The sequence below is a fragment of the Falco rusticolus genome, chromosome 5 (assembly GCF_015220075.1).
Source record: "Falco rusticolus isolate bFalRus1 chromosome 5, bFalRus1.pri, whole genome shotgun sequence".
Lineage (NCBI taxonomy): Eukaryota > Metazoa > Chordata > Aves > Falconiformes > Falconidae > Falco > Falco rusticolus.
In genome coordinates this window covers 56528005-56545044 of record NC_051191.1, presented here as the reverse complement: position 1 = coordinate 56545044, position 17040 = coordinate 56528005, and the positions used below count along the sequence as shown (strand labels likewise).

Below are 17040 nucleotides of genomic sequence, written 5' to 3'. Positions count from 1 at the left end.
ATGAAGGGATAAAGTTAACAAGCAATCCCTCTAATTCTGCTTGGCCTTCTTTATTGCTTTGTTTGCTCTGAAGTGGTCATCAGCCAGTAACCTTGCTGCACGGTGGGTGGGAAGTAAAGCATATGTGGAGTTCTTTTCTATTCTTACAAGAAATGCTAGGTTTCTGCCAGAATCTTAGATACATACGCCTTTCTCAGGAGACATGTTTATTCCACCCATCTCTCCATTGCAGGTTTTGAGCTCCCAGGAAGAGTGGTACAAGGCTGAGCTCAGAAGTCAAGAGGGCTACGTTCCAAAGAACTTCATTGATTTTCATGTTCCCCCGTAAGTGCCACGGAAAGTGTGTGCACCACCATTGCACGTTTTCACAGAGTGCTGCCAAGAACATGTGTGCATGCATACACAAGGGAAGACATGACAGAGGAAGCACTGGTTATTACATACTGCAGTTTAAACTGGCAAGGACTGCCATAATGCCATACATAGTTCTGCCAGTGCATCTTATTTCTACCCTAAAGCATTCCCTGCTCTTTCAGAGCTGAAAGGATCTCGGCGCTCTCTCACACTCCCAAGTGACTGATGCCTTTGTTACTGTTACTCAGAGGGAGGTCACTGGGTTGTGGTAGGAACTGCACTTAGGTCTTCTCGGCCAGAAGGAGAATAGTCATGTTGTGAAGTCTTGGCAGCAGAGGCTGAGCACAAAAGGAAGAGCAAGAGATATTTTTGAAAATGTAATTCCCTCCCCCTTGACTCTTAGCGATATTAACTCCCTTTTCCCCACCCTGCCATCCACATTTCCCTCTCCTCCCTGCAAAGTGTGTGTGAGTTTCTCTCGATACAGTAGAGGTCAGTGCACTGCTACGTGAAACCTGACAGCTGGTGTTACTCATGGATTGACAGAGATGATAGACCAGACATGCTCCCACACTCGTGCAGACACACGCGTGCATGCACTGGTGCCCTGAGCAGGCAAACTGGGAGGGTACAGGGATTCTGAGTATACAAATAAGTGCCACTGTCCCCTTTGGAGGTGGCACTTACCGGCCTTTTTGGACGTAAGCCAGACTGCTTGGCTGAGCTGAAGGGTGTTATTAGTTTGCAGTGCAACTTATGGGCTTGTACTTCTGCGCTTCAGGGCACTAAGATGTCCCAGTTGGTCTTGTTTGCTCTTTCACAAGGCTGTGGCATCACACAGGGACACTAGCAGTTTCTTTTTTCACACACTTTTTTCTCATGATGCTTTTTGTGCAAGAGCTGTGAAGAAATATTTTGCTTTTATGATGCTTTTAGCTCTTAGAGTAGCAGGTCTGCATTTTGAACCAGTTCAGGCTAGACACTAGAACCAGATGTAGGGAAGAAAGTCGTCTCCTACTTTTGATGGGCGGGTTTTTCCCATTTTTGTCTTATCAAGTAGTCATTGAGGCTGGTTATGAATGTTGATTAAAGTCTGATTTCCCTTTGCTAATGATACATAGGTAAACTGTGATGATAGTAAGGAGAAGTATAACAAAATTTAGAAGTGGAAATGACAGAGGTTATGGAACTATCAGTCCTTAATTTTAATGGAATACAGGCAATCAACATTATGTAAAAGCAGAAAACTTCAGATTGTAGATCTTATTAGCTGTGGAGTAGACATATATAAATGTACATAATGATTTTTTTCTCTACTGAGAAATTCCTACTGACACGGTATTATTTTACTATTTATGGTGACTTTCTTATTATTAGTCCAGTGCCTTACACTATCATTTGTTATGCCTGGCTAAATTTACATAAATTTGCTTATGTATTCTGTGTTTCTGTGGTTTTGTGGTATTGTAACTCTTGCAGAAACCAATTTATTAGTACTAAAACTTTCATGGCTTATTTCTGCTTAAAATTTATGTGTGTCCCTTGCAATATATCCATCACAGTCCAGTAATTTTCAATCAGTTTACCAAAAGCAATCTGATGTATATGTCTGAATTATGCATGAGTGTATACATACAAGTTTGTAATTTAAAATTTCTTTGAATAACACCTTACTGTACTGTGCCTGTTATTACAGTTTCAGCTGAGTGTTGTTTCTTAGCAGGCCAAAGCTTACGTTCTTCTCTTTGCATTTACGTGCTTTTACTGCTCAAAGAAAATGGTCTGCATGCGTCAAAACCCTGTACCTTAGCATGTACATGGCCACTGGGAGTAGTCATCTGTGCTCCTCTGATCCTTTTGTTTTGTCTTTCCTCCACACCACTTATTCACCTTCTCCCTTCCCTCAACTTTTTTGTTCCTCACCTTAATTCACATGCCTTGTTCATGTCTCCATGATTTTTCCCACCTGACAGCTGGTTTGATGAGAGGATATCCCGCCATGAAGCAGAGAACATCCTCATGAGCAAAGGAGTTGGCTCCTTCATTGTCAGAGCCAGTCAGAACTCTCACGGTGACTTCTCCATCTCTGTCAGGTATCTGCTTCTCACAGCATTTTCCTGCTGCTTTTCCTTTTCAGTGGTGTCCCTAGCCTCCTCTTGACAGGATTCCTAATGTGGCATAACCTCTTGGGAAGTTTGCATGCTGCCAGTCACTGGCAGTGCTGCTGTGTTGTGAATGAGAACAAATTAGGCATCTGATTCCCAAATCTTCCTGCCTCTTTTCAAGTGACAAAGTGAATGCCCATTCCAAAGCTGCATCTTCTGGTGACCTGCTTCTCTGAAAAAGCTGCAGCAAAGCAGAGTGCTACATGGGACATTTCCCATAGTGCAAAACACACATTTGTTTTAATTCCCTGACAGTTCTGGTTGCTGAGTCAAAGAACTCCACTACTGCCATTAAGAGATGATTATTACATTGCGAACTTATTTCCCACAGGTCATGAAACAGCCATTGAACAGGAACAGCTTTTAGTTGCTTGCAGCCCAGCTGCATTTCAGCAATTTATTGTAGCCCAGCCCTTCTCAGAGTGTTTGCTTCAAAGCAGAGCTCTTAGATGATGGCTGGTTTCCCAGTTTTCAGACAAACAATTGATAACCAGTTTTAAATTGGAGTAGTGGTTAACAATGTCTTTTCCAAGCAGCGTGCACTTTCTGATTCAGGGAGCTCAAAAAGTATCTGGGAAGAATGCAGGAAAACATTTTGTTTACATCTATAGCAGTAAACTAAGTACAATCAGGATCTTTCTCTGGCCCTGAGGTCAAGCAATGTGGCAAAGCGCAGATCCACATGGCTAAACCATCTTCACCTCACGGAACAGAAAAGCTGTATTCAAGCAGCTCACCGCGAACAGTTCTTGGTCCACTCTGTCTGCCTAACCATGGCCCAGCACTGTCTAGGAGAGAGCTTTTTGGTTTAGACCAAAACCATGCTAATACTTCAACAGCGCGTGTGACTGTAGCACTCCAGGATAGCACTCAGTCCTTGCCTGGTCCCTGTTTAGTTTATTTGTGCAGATGTAGCCTCTGAGATGAGTGTTGTGAGTTCTGGAGTTACACAGAGCAAGGAGGTAGGTACCAAAACCAGATCACATCTAGTGCAAAAAGGAATTGACCAAATCAGATAAGAGGTAAGAGGAGGGGAGTTGCAAGTGGGAAGCAGGAGCAGAAAGTTGAGACAGTTAATTTGGCTTGTAACAGCAACCAATAATTCCTTTTTTTCTTTTCTTTTCTTTTCTCTTGGGTAAGGAGAATGACCAGTAGTAGTGATATTACACTAGAAAGTATACAATTATAAAACTCAGTGTATGGCTTTGTGTAACTATGTCTGCATATAGTGGTGATGCCCGTGGTGTGAAAAGGTATAATATATCTCTTATAGGCAATGCAGACTGGATGTTAACAGGAACATGCAGAGGCTAGTGGATAGACTACAACTGCACCTTTGTCTCCCGTATAAAGTACAGAATAAAGCTATTAGCTATTTGTGGCCCTGAAAGCTCCTCTGGCCTTTATTTCAAAGGAGAGGCTTTAAAACCCTATGCTTTGTTCCCATAGTGCTTTGTGACTGGGCAGACCTGCGGTGCTCCATGTTTGTATGTTGATAAGTCTTTTGAAATACAGAGCCACAGCTAGGTCCAGTACACACAAGGATTGCCATTGCTTTACTTTCCAGAAGTCTAGTTTTGGCCAAGCAAGAAGTTTTGGTACCTTTCTGGAAAAGACTTTTTCAAAAAAGACAAAAATGTAATCTGGTTGATGATCCCTTACTTTTTCAATTGGATCCAGACATGAAGATGATGTGCAACACTTCAAAGTGATGAGGGATTCAAAGGGTAACTATTACTTGTGGACAGAGAAATTCCACTCGCTAAACAAGCTGGTGGACTACTACAGGACAACTTCCATCTCCAGGCAGAAGCAGATCTTCCTGAGGGACAACAGCCGAGAAGAGAAGGTAAACACAAACTGTCCTTAGAAGTTTCTCAGGAAGGAATTCAGCCTATGAGAATGTCTTGGGGAGGGGGCATGCGGGGAGAGAGTGTGTCCTCAGACACCCTGTCATATCACTGCACTGATGGGCCTTGCGACACAGATTTTTCATGGATTCAGCAGTACGTACGGTTTTATAATTGAGCAGAATTTTCTAGTTCTGTTTTGGATAGCAATAGGCAGTGCTGCAAATCTGCACAGAGGTGCTTTGCTAAAGCTGTGCTAAGGCCCCAGAGCTGAAGTTCTAAGATGCCTTACACATCCAAGGAGAGCAGAACTTACCTTATTGAAATGCCTAGCTTTCATAAGGGCAGGTACTCAGCTGACTGGTAGGTTGTGTCTGAGAAGAATTTGAATCTGGTCTCCTAGTGTCCTCGAATGCACCCAGAGTGCAGCTGTTACTACAGTTGAAAGTTTGTCTGCTCAGAAGAATCATCCATCTTCTGTTACCAAGCAAACACAGTAACGAATTTGGAGGAACTGAGGGCAAAACCTGGAGGTATGGGAACAGGCTGTGCATTCAGGGAAGATGTAGTAGCTGTTTGAGAAAGCAGGGAAATCTCGGTCCAATGAATGCCTGGGTTTGTGCCAAAGGAACAAGCAAATGACATAGTGGAGAGTGCTATGCATTGCACACACAGTACTGGGAGTGAACATGCCCGGTCACTGCAGTAACCAAAGTTCTGCTTTACTGGGAAACGGATTCTGGTATTAAATTACCAGGATGTGCAGGTAAAGGCAAGGCATGAAGTATATGATTTGCTGACTGCAGCGGTAGTTTTATAGGCATATAGGTAGTTTTATATGACCCATATAGGTAGTTTCATATGGGTCATTCTTACTGGCTCCAAAAGAGACATGATATGTTTTTCAGTCTGAAGAAGGGGCTTGTGTTATTGTCTCCTTCTAGACCACTTAAAATGCACCAGTAAGGTATAAAATAGAGGCTATGGGACCTGTGAGAGAGATCACAGTGAAGAATTGTCTGGGGAAGGAGAAAGGAAGACTGTATGCATGTATGTCAGTAAACCAACCTGTTTGGGCTGACTGTGAGCACGAAGGGAAAGAGAACAGCATTTGCTCCAAGATGCAGACAGGCAAATGAAAGGAGTAAAGTTTACTTTGGCAAACACTCTGTACATTTGTTATGGTGATGGTCTCAGCAGGATATGTTTAGCACTTGTCACAGTGGGGTTTCTGTTCACAATTCAAATTTCGAGATGCTACAGCCATATGATAAAATGACAGTAATATACAGATTTCAGCGCAGAGACAAATGAAGTCTAAGGGCAGTATTTCCTAAAAAAAGCTTGGTTTCTGTGCCAGTCCTTACATCAGTGGCCACATTTTCAGTCCAGCACCTCCCATTACTACCCAGTCTTCAGATGGGGAATGGCTATGACAAAGATCTAAAATATGGGATTCCTGATTTGTCCTTTTGTTCAGAGGGGCAGGATCCTTCCTTTGGAAGAGCCTCCAAGGTAGAGGTCAGTGGCAGTGATCAGTGTGCAACAATTGCTAATCTTCAGTCAAAGATGTGTGGGACACAAAAATCTGACCTCACTTTTGTGATCTTTCTTCCATCAGGAAAGGCATGGTGAGAGCCTGGAACGGATGGGCCGGGAAGGATTCCATCTGTGTGGAGCAGCTGGAGAGGATAATTTTTCTATATCCAAGAGAAATGTAGAGCATCCTATCCCCATACTGCAGCAGCAACAGGTACTACCAGGAATGAGGGGCTGGGATGTCAAGCCCAAGCACCTGAAACACTGGCCTTGATTGCTTAGTAGCATGTGAACAGTCACTTTGTCAAAAATCTGTCACCCTGCTTTAGGAAGCAGTCAGTTAGGTCTTCATATTGGGGTAGCAGCAACGATTTTGTCACCCTGGGGAGCTCTTTCGATGTGCAATAAATATGTGGGCTTTTATTTAGTTTTGTGATCCGCAACTGATTGACAGACCAGCAAAAAGTCAGCTTACAGTGGCTCTTTCACTGGGAACCTGGGAGAACTTCTGGGGAATTTTGGGGGCTCCATCCCAAAACCTGGAAAACAAAGAATGGTGTCACATTCTCGCTTTGCTTAGGAAAGGAGAAAAGTATCATCCAGTGAGAGTGCAGAAAAACACTCCCAGATCTTGCATGCACACACATATATGGTTTCAGGAACTTGTCTCTAGTCTGTGGGACAAAGGAAACCTTACTGCCCGTTTCTTCTTTCTGAGTTGTGCTACTAACATTCAGCACCATAAAACACATCACAGGGATGAGAAATGACAATGTTAAACCTAGTAGAGTTTGGTTTCCTTTAGAACAATCCTCCTCCTCCCTATTCTGGGCCCTCTCTGCACTCTTTCATCATGTTGCATCCCTGATGTGTGAGGTTTCCTTACTCCTTTGCTTCCACAGGAATGGAGAGAACAGCAGTATCTGGTGCTGTCTTCAAAGTTCTTCCTGATTAATTTGGGGAAAGTAGTTTTCCTGGGGTTGGCTCATGTCTCTAGCTAGAGAGAGTGTAGTATCATCCAAGGAAAGGACTTGTCCTACTGAAGTAAAGAAATCCAAAACGCTGTTTCTTAAGGCATGAGAGCTCCCACATAGCAAGGCCAGGGACAATCATGAAATAGCTGTTCTCTCTCATCAGACAAGCAGTGTTGCCTGTCAGGGTACTGCTGAAGGAATAATACAGCTTCTGACAAAGCTGAGGGCCTGAACTCTTTGGAGCATAGTCTATGCATCAGTCACACTTGATATAGAGCAGAAACACTCACAGGAGTGAAGCAGCCATGTAGTAAGTCTTGCAGCTGCAAAGCCAGATTAAGTTCACTCACTTTCTGGTAGGGACAGGTAAGGTGCAAATTGTGCTCCAGTCTCAGGCCTCAGCAAACTTTTAGGCTGACAAAAGGCACAAGTGAAACCAAGGGAAATTTTCAAAGAGTGGGTGCAAGAAAGGAAGCAACAAGAGGGAGAGGACAAAAACTGTTTGCAAGCAACAGCAAGTACAAGCTGTTGTTCTCCCTCCCCTCTGTTGAACACAACTTATCAGACTCTGTGTCACTGAAGCACTGCTGCAACCTGAGCTAACATGATAACAGATTTTGTCACACTGTTATTGTAAAAAAAAAAAGCTTAGTGCATGCACTAAGGGCCTGGAAGGATGAAGACACTCAGCACCTCTCATCTGTGCAGACAAAAGAAAACTTGCTCCCTAGATGTTGCCCCCTTCCTCTCTCCATCTGTCTGGGCTGATTTGTGTTGATATGACTTCAGATGTGTGATCATATGGCTTCTTTTCTTTGAACCTGATTTTGCCCCTTTCTTCTTTGGTTAATTGGGCTACTGGGTTCTCAGGCTTGCTCCCTGCCCTTCACAGAATGGAGCAGTCCAAGAAAAAATAAAGTAGTGAATCCTCAGCTGTGCAGTCAGCTGCATCAGCATCGCTGCCATTCCACCAGTGTATGGGATGGAGGAGTGGGCAGGACTGGGGCATAGTACCTCCAGATTGGCAAAAGTCCCCTGAGCAAGTATGGTTTTTCACCTGTGAGAACAGCCTTAGGTTTTCTCCAACAGTCCCAGAGGCCGAAAAAATCCCTCTCTGACCACTTTTCCCAGTGGCTGTGGAACACAGCTGAGAACAGTCAAATTTCAACTTCTAAGAAGAAAAATCCAAAACAGAACAGTCTGAGGTGACCTCTTCCATGACAGGCATTGCTTGCAGGACGGCAGCCCAGGGGTTGTATTGGAAGTACACATCTAAGATGATTTACCTGAGGGTTGGACCCTGACTCCCTGGCCACCAGTGACTTTTAAAGCTCCTTATTTATACATATTAGCACATACGTTACTTTTGTCTTGCTGTTTTCTTTCTAGGATAGATATGGTGGGAGTCTGGACAGGAAAGATGGGCTGCATGGACTAAGGGATCACGGGCAGGGAAGTGCAGCAGCTATGCAATGGAGACACATAGACCCACTGCACCAGCAGACACCGGTAGGTGATGCACTTGGAAGGCCCCATCTGCCTGACTTAGCAATGGCCAAGCAGTCTGGGCAATGTCACCTGCACAGAGGCTACATGAGGAATAGTGTATTAAGCCTGTTGGGACGTATCTTAGATGTTTTTGATTTTCAGGACTCTGTCCCAGACACTTGAATCTGCTTCTGGGGTACTCTGAGGGCAAGACTATGGTGTTACATGACCATAGTTCTAGGGCTGCTCTCAAGGCCAACCTTAGTTAACATACAGACTTAGTAGGAGGGAACTTAGCATGAGCTTCACAAAACAGGCATCTGGGACATTGTGAATGAGCCCAAGCTCACCCATGGGTTTGGATTCAGGTCAGCAGAAGGTATTTCTGAAAATCTAATGATCTCTCCTAGAAGAGCTTCATGCCCGCTGATGGGACTGGCTTTGCCACCACAGCCAGGCCTTCCTAAGTACAGTAGCTATATGTACAATGCTCTTTTTAGGTCCTGCGGAGAGTTGCCTCATGATACTGTGCCATGCTACAGCACTTTCTGTCTTGCAGTGCACTTGTAGTCACACTGTCTCTTCCACTACTTTTTGCTTCAATCCTGAGAAGACCTGTCATCACACAGTTCTACTTGTCTGTTCCTGGTGCATCCTCTCAGACCTACTATGCCACCAAAGTGGAACTCACCTACCTGTCACACTTATCTGTCAGAGCCTCTCAACACACTGGGTGTGGGCGTGATCCAGATATGCCTCTGCAGACATCTCAGACTGCTCCCCTACCTGGATCCATACCTGGCAGTTGACTTCAAGTAACAATTTGCTCTGCAAATTCCTAGTATGTGAATGCCTGCTCAGAGCATGGTGTCTTTCTCTGCTTCAGCCTGTGATTCCACTGCCAACTCTAATGTATTTCTCCATCAGCTCCTAGGAGTGTGACCTAATTCACACTTCTCTTCCTTGAGAAAATGTACAGCTTAGCCCTGAACAACCAGAGGACCTAGATCCAAGGAGAGAAGGGAAGGACAGAAGGCCTTTCTCAAGTGTGAGAGAAAGGACAGATTAGATTAGGAAATTTGGAACAAACCGGGAAACAGGGACATGTCTTCTTTTGGCAAAAGCCCCAGATCTTTATTATAATCCAGCTCAAAATACAATGGCTTTTATCCATCAGGGGCTGTGACAATGAATAACAACAGGCCCTTGCCTGCCACACCCTATCAGTGATCTAGAAGCCACAATCCAATTATAGGAAGGTCTATATGTCCAGCCAAATAACTAGGAGTCATGTCTAAGCAGGGCCCTGAATGGAAGATTTGGCAAAAGAGTCTGTCTTCAAACAAATCTCTCCATCTGTGCCCACAAAATATACCTCCCAAATTGTCCATGCTCCATGGTGTGGGTGCCAACAATTTCCCAGAAAAGAAGCCCATGCCATGTCCTTTAAAATCTAACTTCCAGTCAAAATAGGAGATTGATTGCAAAGCCCCTTATGACAAAGAAAAAATCTTAGTGCTCATTAAAGTGAGCTCCAAACCCAAAATGAACTGATACACCCAAGCAGTTCCTAAATCCTTGAGTTCAGGGGACTGACCATGGGGATAGTCCAAAGAAGGTTTAAGACCTTCCCCTATGCCCCAGAAGTGCCTGAAAGAGTAAATATCATTCTTTACAATGTTCACTAGACTCGCCTGTGTGCTGGCTCTCCTGATGTATCCCTCATAGTCCTTTGCTGGCCAAGGACACATTTCTAAGTCTGTACCACCAGCAGCTCATGTCCCTAGAGGTGCTCCTGTAACTGGCTTCGAATATGGCTACCATGATTGATCTTACAGGGCAGAGGAGACAGAGCCACGTGAACACTGTTTCCCGATGACCTGCTCTCAGCCTGACTTCTCACCTCAGGGTGTGAATACCCATAAACATACTGAGGCTGCTGAAAACCCAGGCACAATTCCTTGGGTGTCCTTGTAAATTGGTCCCTCTTCCTGGCATCTTGGCCACTTCCTGTTTTAATTGCAAGATGGTCTCAATTTCAGCATTTCTTGTCCTCTCTTAGTGAACATATGTTCTGGGGCATAAAAGGGGTAACAGGAGAATGACCTTTAAGAGTTCTGGCTCATTGTTCCCTTCCTGTCTCTATCTCCTTTCCAGCGAACACTATGGGTCCGTGCCTTGTACGACTTTGATGCTGTGGAGCATGATGAGCTGGGTTTCCGCAGCGGAGACATCTTAGAGGTCCTGGACAGCTCCAATCCATCATGGTGGAAAGGACGTCTGCGTGGGGAACTGGGTCTCTTCCCTGCCAACTATGTCACACCGGTGCCCCTGTGAAGGCACAGTATGACCCAGAGGGCCATGTGGGAGCTGCTCTTCTGACATGACAGGGACAAGAGGGAGTGCATCTTCCCTTGCCCCAGGACATACAGTATTTTTGGTTTTGTCTTAATTTATTGGCAACTGATCTTTTGAAATGCTGGTATGAAAAGGAACCCTTTGAAGAGGATAGGATTTCTTCCCCTATTTTTCACATCCATGAAGGGGAGGGAGCAAAAATCCTGGACTGTTCATTGAGATCTTACTGGATCCTCCCTGCCCTGTCACTTATTTGGCTAAGTATTGATAACTTCCTGCAGTTAGGTTTGTTCTGTGGAAATGCACCTCAGACAAGTCAAACTTCAGTATTCAGGTAAACCTCGCCTTTCCTTCTGGATCTGGTAGCACTTATAGTCTCTTCAGGCTCCATTTCACCTATCTTTCAGAGGCAGAAGGAACACCCTGCTCCCAATTAACACCCAATTAAATGATCATTGGTAATCACATCAGTCCTTTAAGTAGGGGAGGAAACTGAGGGGGCCTTAGGTTGAGCTGCAAGGCAACCTTGGCTTTCTAAACAGTTTCTGCCTTATCCCAGCAGTACTTTCTGTGGGTATGGACTGTTATGGATATACCAGTTGAAGGGAAAGGATCCTGTAAGATTTTGTACAAACAAACCAGTGGTGAAGGTATGGGAGAGTGAGAAGCTACTTTCTTTGCTTCTTCTGATAGTCCAGCTCTTCTTTCTTCACCTCTAACAACAACTTGTCCCATTCTCAAGTGGCTCTCTGAGGTACCTACACTTCTCTTTAGACATCCTGGTTAGAGCAGGTCAGGCCCTTCGGCTATACTAATATTCACTTCATTGGATAACAGTGAATATCCCTCACTGGTTCCTTTTGTAAAACTGAATTGGGGAGGGGCTGGAGAGAAGAGGTTTTTCTGGTTTGGTGGCAGAAGTTCTTTCCCTGAGAATGCACTGTGTTCAGGATCGCTGTGTACACAACTCTGACTTGCTAGTGGAATGTCTCATCCAACAGGTTAAGCTGTTGCTTTACAGTATGCAGAGAATAAAGTTGTGGCTATCAAATAGTCTGTTCTCTGTTGCATTTTCTTTTGGATGAAATAAGGTAAATAAGTTTTCAAATAATTGCTAAGTAAATGCCCGGATGTGATACAAATATACTGCAAATGCACATTAAAAATTATTTGAATCCTGTGAAAGAGACGCTGCTGCATAACCACTGCTCAGACAAGTTGATATTAAACAAGCTGCCTGCATCTTTCACAACATGTGGGACCTTGGCAGTCACAGCAAGGAAGTGATGATTTATCATTCTTGGGAAAGAAAGAAAAGGCAAGTGAAAAACTCCAAAAACAAATCCAATCCAGCAAGAAAAATGTTCTTACCTTTTGTTAGTCCCAGTGGGAGAAAATTAATCCGGAAATAGGTTCTTGGTAAAGTCCAATTCAACGTAGCTGGCCTAAATAAAGCTGCCAGCTAGACAGAGTATTAGCAGAAAGAACGCATTGTCATATTTTTGAGAGAACTCACAGAATCCAAGTTGGGCTTGGAAGGGACCTCTGGAGATCATCTAGTCTAACCCCACCCCACTAAAGCAGATTCACCTAAAGCAGGTTGCACAGGATCACATCAGGCAGGTTTCGAATATCTCCAGAGAAGGAGGCTCCACAACCTCTCTGGGCAGCCTGTTCCAGTGCTCTGTCACCCTCAAAGTAAAACTCCACCGAAAGCAGATTATTAATGGATGAAGTAAAATTAGAGTAATTAATTAACAAGGTATATAAGTTCTAAATAGAATAGATAACTTGGAAAGACAGGTTAAGAGCTTATGTCTATTGTCTACCAGGGAATGGAGACATACCATATGACCTCCTGGGCTGGACTTGGCTCTGCTCTCTTGCAGGAGCTCTGTTCTGGGCCTTTAGCATCTCCTTTTGAAGTGAAGTCCATGAGGCTTCTTTTGGAACAAGTTACGTTATTATTGGATTGGTGTGAGGCTGTAACTCAGTGACCCCACAGTTTGAAGTGTTTTGTTGTGATTCGCTTTTTTAACTTTTTTTTTCTTTGCTAAGGTAATATCAAATTTGGAAGAGAAAGGATTAATATTCAGTGAGAGAGAGGATTAAGACCACGGGAAGAAGGAAGCAAAGAAACCAGAGACCAGCAAAGACAAAGGAGGGATATGAATGATTGATCTTTCATATTCAGGTCTGGCTGAAACTGTAGAAATGGTACTTTCACAATTATTCCCACCATGTCAAATCATCTTTCAATTAATTCTCTTTTTTATTAGTTACTTTTAAAATTAGAAGCAATGTCTCCTTTTCCTTTCCTCAGCACTCTAAAGACCCTCTTGGTAGTGAAGATGTAGTTGCACAAAATTAATTGAAGATAATGCACTTAGCAGTTTGATAGCTCTTCACACATTTGAAACCCCTTTACAGAGATTAACTAATTAAGCAAGTCTAAGTAGTACATTGTAAGTACCCCCATGTTAACTCATTATTCGTTTGAGGAAGAGGTAAATTTTCATGTGATTTTTTTAATAGATGTTTAAGGAATTAATACTTAAGGTAATTAGCATTGAAGGACTGAACACTAATTATGGACAACATACCAGAACCACAGTAAAATCATGATTTCCCATTATGAGCAGCACTTAATGACACCAAAATTACCAGGAGGCAAAGGTATCATGGCATCTGTGGTAACTATACCTGTGCCATGTTCTGCACTGCCTTGTGCAGCTGGCGAAGTTTTGGTCTGCAAGACCCAGTCTCATTTGCCTCAGTTTTTGTCCTTGTCTGCTCCCCAGAGCAGAGGCAGTGATACCTTCATTTACTGGGTAAAGTGTCAGACTGTATTTTTGCTCCTTCCCACAGGAGAAGCTGTTTTCCTCCCAGCAAAACAACAGCACAAAGAAACATGGCCCTTCCCAAGTCAATGGAGTCTCTGGATACAAGGAAAGGTGTAGGCAAAGAGGGGAGTTTTGCTGGGGTAGAAGGTGGTGTAGCCACAGGATGGAGGCATTTTCCATGCCTAGTGCCATTTTCTGCTGTAGTCTGCCAATGACATGACATCTCCCATAGATCAGGTCATTTAATAAGGAAAAAGAGAGAGAGACACTCCTCCACCCTCTAGCCTTCCTGCTCCTTCTTCCAACAGGTTTTCATTGTAACACAATCCTTGCTAATATTGTGGTGCTTCACTTACACCTGTGCTGTGAAAACCTCAGATTCTATTGCCCATGCAAGAGGTACGTTGTAGCGATGTAGTACAGGAACCTTAAGATGACAGGGTGGTACACTGAGTTTGCCTGACATTTGTCAATGCCTAGTAAATAACCAACCCTCAAGAACACATGCTGAGAGAGCCCACTGTGAAACCAAAATGGGAATGAATAAAGAGGAACCCAGAGAGGTATTTTGTTCGGTATTTTTCTTAAGCAAAAAAGACAGCTCATGGGAAAGAGATTGTAAACAGATAAAAGCAGGAAAAGTATGTGGCAAAGCAAACATTATTATAACAAATGAAAGAGAGAGCTGGACTTGTACATGGAAAAATCAGTTTGATGAGTTCAGCTGAGCTGTGCTTTCTTTTGTCTGAATTAACTTTTTGCTTACATTCTGCTGCAGATCCATATTTTGTTTAGATATGTCTCTGTGATTAATAAGGCCGAGTGAAAACAGTAAATGGAATTCTCCTTTCTTGTGAAAGCTGTCTGGGGAGGGGTTTATGTGCCACAAAATAGAGATCTCTCTGTCTTGGTGTACATGTGTAATAGAACAGCTGCACCCACTGGAGCATGCTGCAGAAACAACAGGAACATGTCTGGATCCCATCTGACTGCTGACAACGTAAGAGCACCAGGGAGATGATCCTCAGTGCTGCCACAAAGTCAGCACCTGATCAGGCTGCTAGGTCAGTCCCCCCTGTACAAGGGATACAAGTTCCAGCGTTGTTTTTCAAATTGAAAGTGGCTTTCTTACACCCCAAAAGTGGGCTGTGCAGGAAATTTGGAACTTTTCACAACAGGCACCTGTTCATCATGTTTTGTATTCAGCAGCCCTCTCATCTTTCCTCCCCAATGGGATCCTGATGCCCCAGGCTCTTGGAAGGACATTTTGCCTTCAGCCCTTGTGGAGAGCAACCAAGGATGGCAGAAGCAAAAGCTCCAGCAACCAGGAACCTGTGGTCAGGAGAAATCAGCCTTGAACAGCAATATGGTATCAGCTGGAACATTTTGCACTGGAGGAGCAATGCCCCAGCAGCTTAGTCCCACAGTGAGGTGAAGTATGAGCTCTACCCTGAATGAGAAGCAGCAGGTCTTGAATTATATCAATGTCACATCATAGGGACAACAAGGATGTCTGGTGGGACAGAGATGTGGCCATCTGGGCTAGGGCTGTGCTCAGAATCTTCTGCTTCTGCAGCTCTCTACCGAGGAGCCTGGTTAGGCCAGACTAAGTGTGAGAAGTATTTGGCAATGCTGTTCCTTCCAATGCTGCCCATCCTCACCCAGGCCAAGAAACCTAACTCTACCTCACTACAGCTGCAGCCCATCATCTTGTGGTCCACAGATGCACTAGAAAGACCATTACCGAGCTTTTGCCTCTGTGCTGAAAGTCAGTCCTCTGCAGGCATCTCATTTCAAATACTTGTTCAAAGCAACGGGCTTAGCTGCTTTTAAATGAAGCCCCACAGAGCTCAGCTGAAACCATTAGTGTTCCCTAGATCATCCAGGCAGTAACATTTACTGGTTAAAACATACACATTGACTAAAGAGCTTCTGACACCCAGCCACTCCTTGCTGCTGAAAGCTTTGCATTTCAGTGGGGAATTATGAACTGAGTGTACGATAAAGCCTTTAATAGCACTGAGGAAGAGGGCAGAACATTGCCAATTTCTCCAATTTTTAGAGGCAGCTTTCATGTGACAGAATTCAGGAGCCTTAATTTGCATCAAACGCAAAAGGAATTTCTTACATAAGCAGAACTGACCGTAAAAAACAGCCAGTGACTTATCTGCGAGCTACAGGACAGCAGGGAAATGGGTAAGTGAGTAGGAAAAGTTCACTGACCTTTGTGCAGAGGGAAAATTCAAAGCACATTGTCTGCTGTCATTGTGCAAGTGAGAGCTGCTTGGCGGATGTCCAGCCTGCTAACATGAAAATGCAAAATTTCACAAATGGCAGACGTGCAGGGATCCTTGTAGACATACAGAAATAAAATTAGCTCTGGCTACAAAGGGAGGAAGAAGAAACAAATAAATTAAAAGATCTCTATAGATACCTTGCGGCTTCTCCCCACTAATCCAAACAGATTAATTTCCACCAGGATTTATGGAAGATAAAGCTGTGGCAAGTTTGTTTGTGACAAACAAAAATGAGAGCAAATCGGTGGGGGGGAAATGCGGTTTAAGACATAAGCCTACTATTATGCATGTAAAGCTATAAAATGGTGACAGTGTCCTGGTACCATAACTGCAATTCAATGCTCTGCTGAGAGGCATTTCTGGGAAACGATTTCGTGATAGCCAGTCAGAGATAAAGAAAAGGAAAGTAAGAGGTACCTTCTCTACTGATCTAGAGGTTACTTACCTTGTACCTTTTATGGCTATGCTGTGCTGAGTGTGTCTGACTGCGACTGTAACTTCCTTGTAGTACTGGCCAGTCCCTCTCCCTTGTCAAATTGTGAGAACAGAGCTACTGCAGCACCAACAAATAGTGACAAACAGCAGGAACCAGTCCAGGGTCACCCTTCTCATGACTCAACACCTTCTACCAGGTGCAGCACACCAAAACTTTGCTCGCAAAATGCTGAATTACAAGCAGACTGCATCAAAATTTTTTTTTTTTAATCTCATCAAAATTTACAGAGGAAAAAAATCAACCACAAGTTTGCTACCAGCACCAAGGGATTGGGGAACTGCCCTTTGCTCTGCTCCTTCTAGAGTCATTTTCCTAAGAGCTGAATGCATGTGTACCACTGACAACTCGTTCTGAACTAGCAACTTTTTACACTCACTTGGCAGAGGTGTGAATAAGAGGCATGTGGCAGCAGAGAATCAGCTCTCTGTAGTTGCATATCTATATATCTGAGCTTGCCATTGTGATGGCAGCTATTTGCCTGTTACTGGATGAAGATGGTCTGTTGCTAACAATGGCCATGATTTCATCAGAGCAGGTGAGTCAATCTAACAGCTCACTGCCACCCTGCAGAAAACGATCCCCTTGTTTTTTGCCAGGTTAATGAGTTGAGTCAGCTCAGCCAGGGCAGTGTGAGGAGGCTCAGAGCCAGGGAAGCGAGAGCGGTGTGAATGCGCAG

At 43.9% G+C, this 17040-nt stretch overlaps 1 protein-coding gene and 1 long non-coding RNA gene across 6 annotated transcripts in view; one reads left to right on the top strand and one right to left on the bottom strand.

The window, feature by feature from the left end:
* The window catches only part of GRAP2 (GRB2 related adaptor protein 2), an 81432-nt gene extending 69655 nt beyond the window's left edge, over positions 1–11777 (top strand). For all 3 annotated transcript variants that reach the window (XM_037390320.1, XM_037390319.1, XM_037390318.1), the window contains exons 3-8: positions 233–324; positions 2328–2447; positions 4200–4368; positions 5991–6122; positions 8272–8391; positions 10528–11777. In XM_037390320.1, the coding sequence (XP_037246217.1) occupies positions 233–324; positions 2328–2447; positions 4200–4368; positions 5991–6122; positions 8272–8391; positions 10528–10707 (813 nt within the window). In that variant the 3' untranslated portion in view covers positions 10708–11777. The remainder of the gene's footprint in view (positions 1–232; positions 325–2327; positions 2448–4199; positions 4369–5990; positions 6123–8271; positions 8392–10527) is intronic.
* On the bottom strand, positions 6139–16454 carry LOC119149250. 3 transcript variants are annotated; one of them, XR_005104625.1, is made up of 3 exons: positions 16314–16454; positions 15795–15874; positions 6139–6447 (listed from the first exon to the last, which is right to left on the bottom strand). It is a non-coding gene; the product is annotated as an uncharacterized LOC119149250 (long non-coding RNA). The 3 variants fall into 3 exon arrangements; XR_005104627.1 differs by having other exon boundaries at positions 15795–15871; XR_005104626.1 differs by lacking the exon at positions 6139–6447 and adding an exon at positions 11905–12190.
* Positions 16455–17040: the final 586 nt, after the last annotated feature.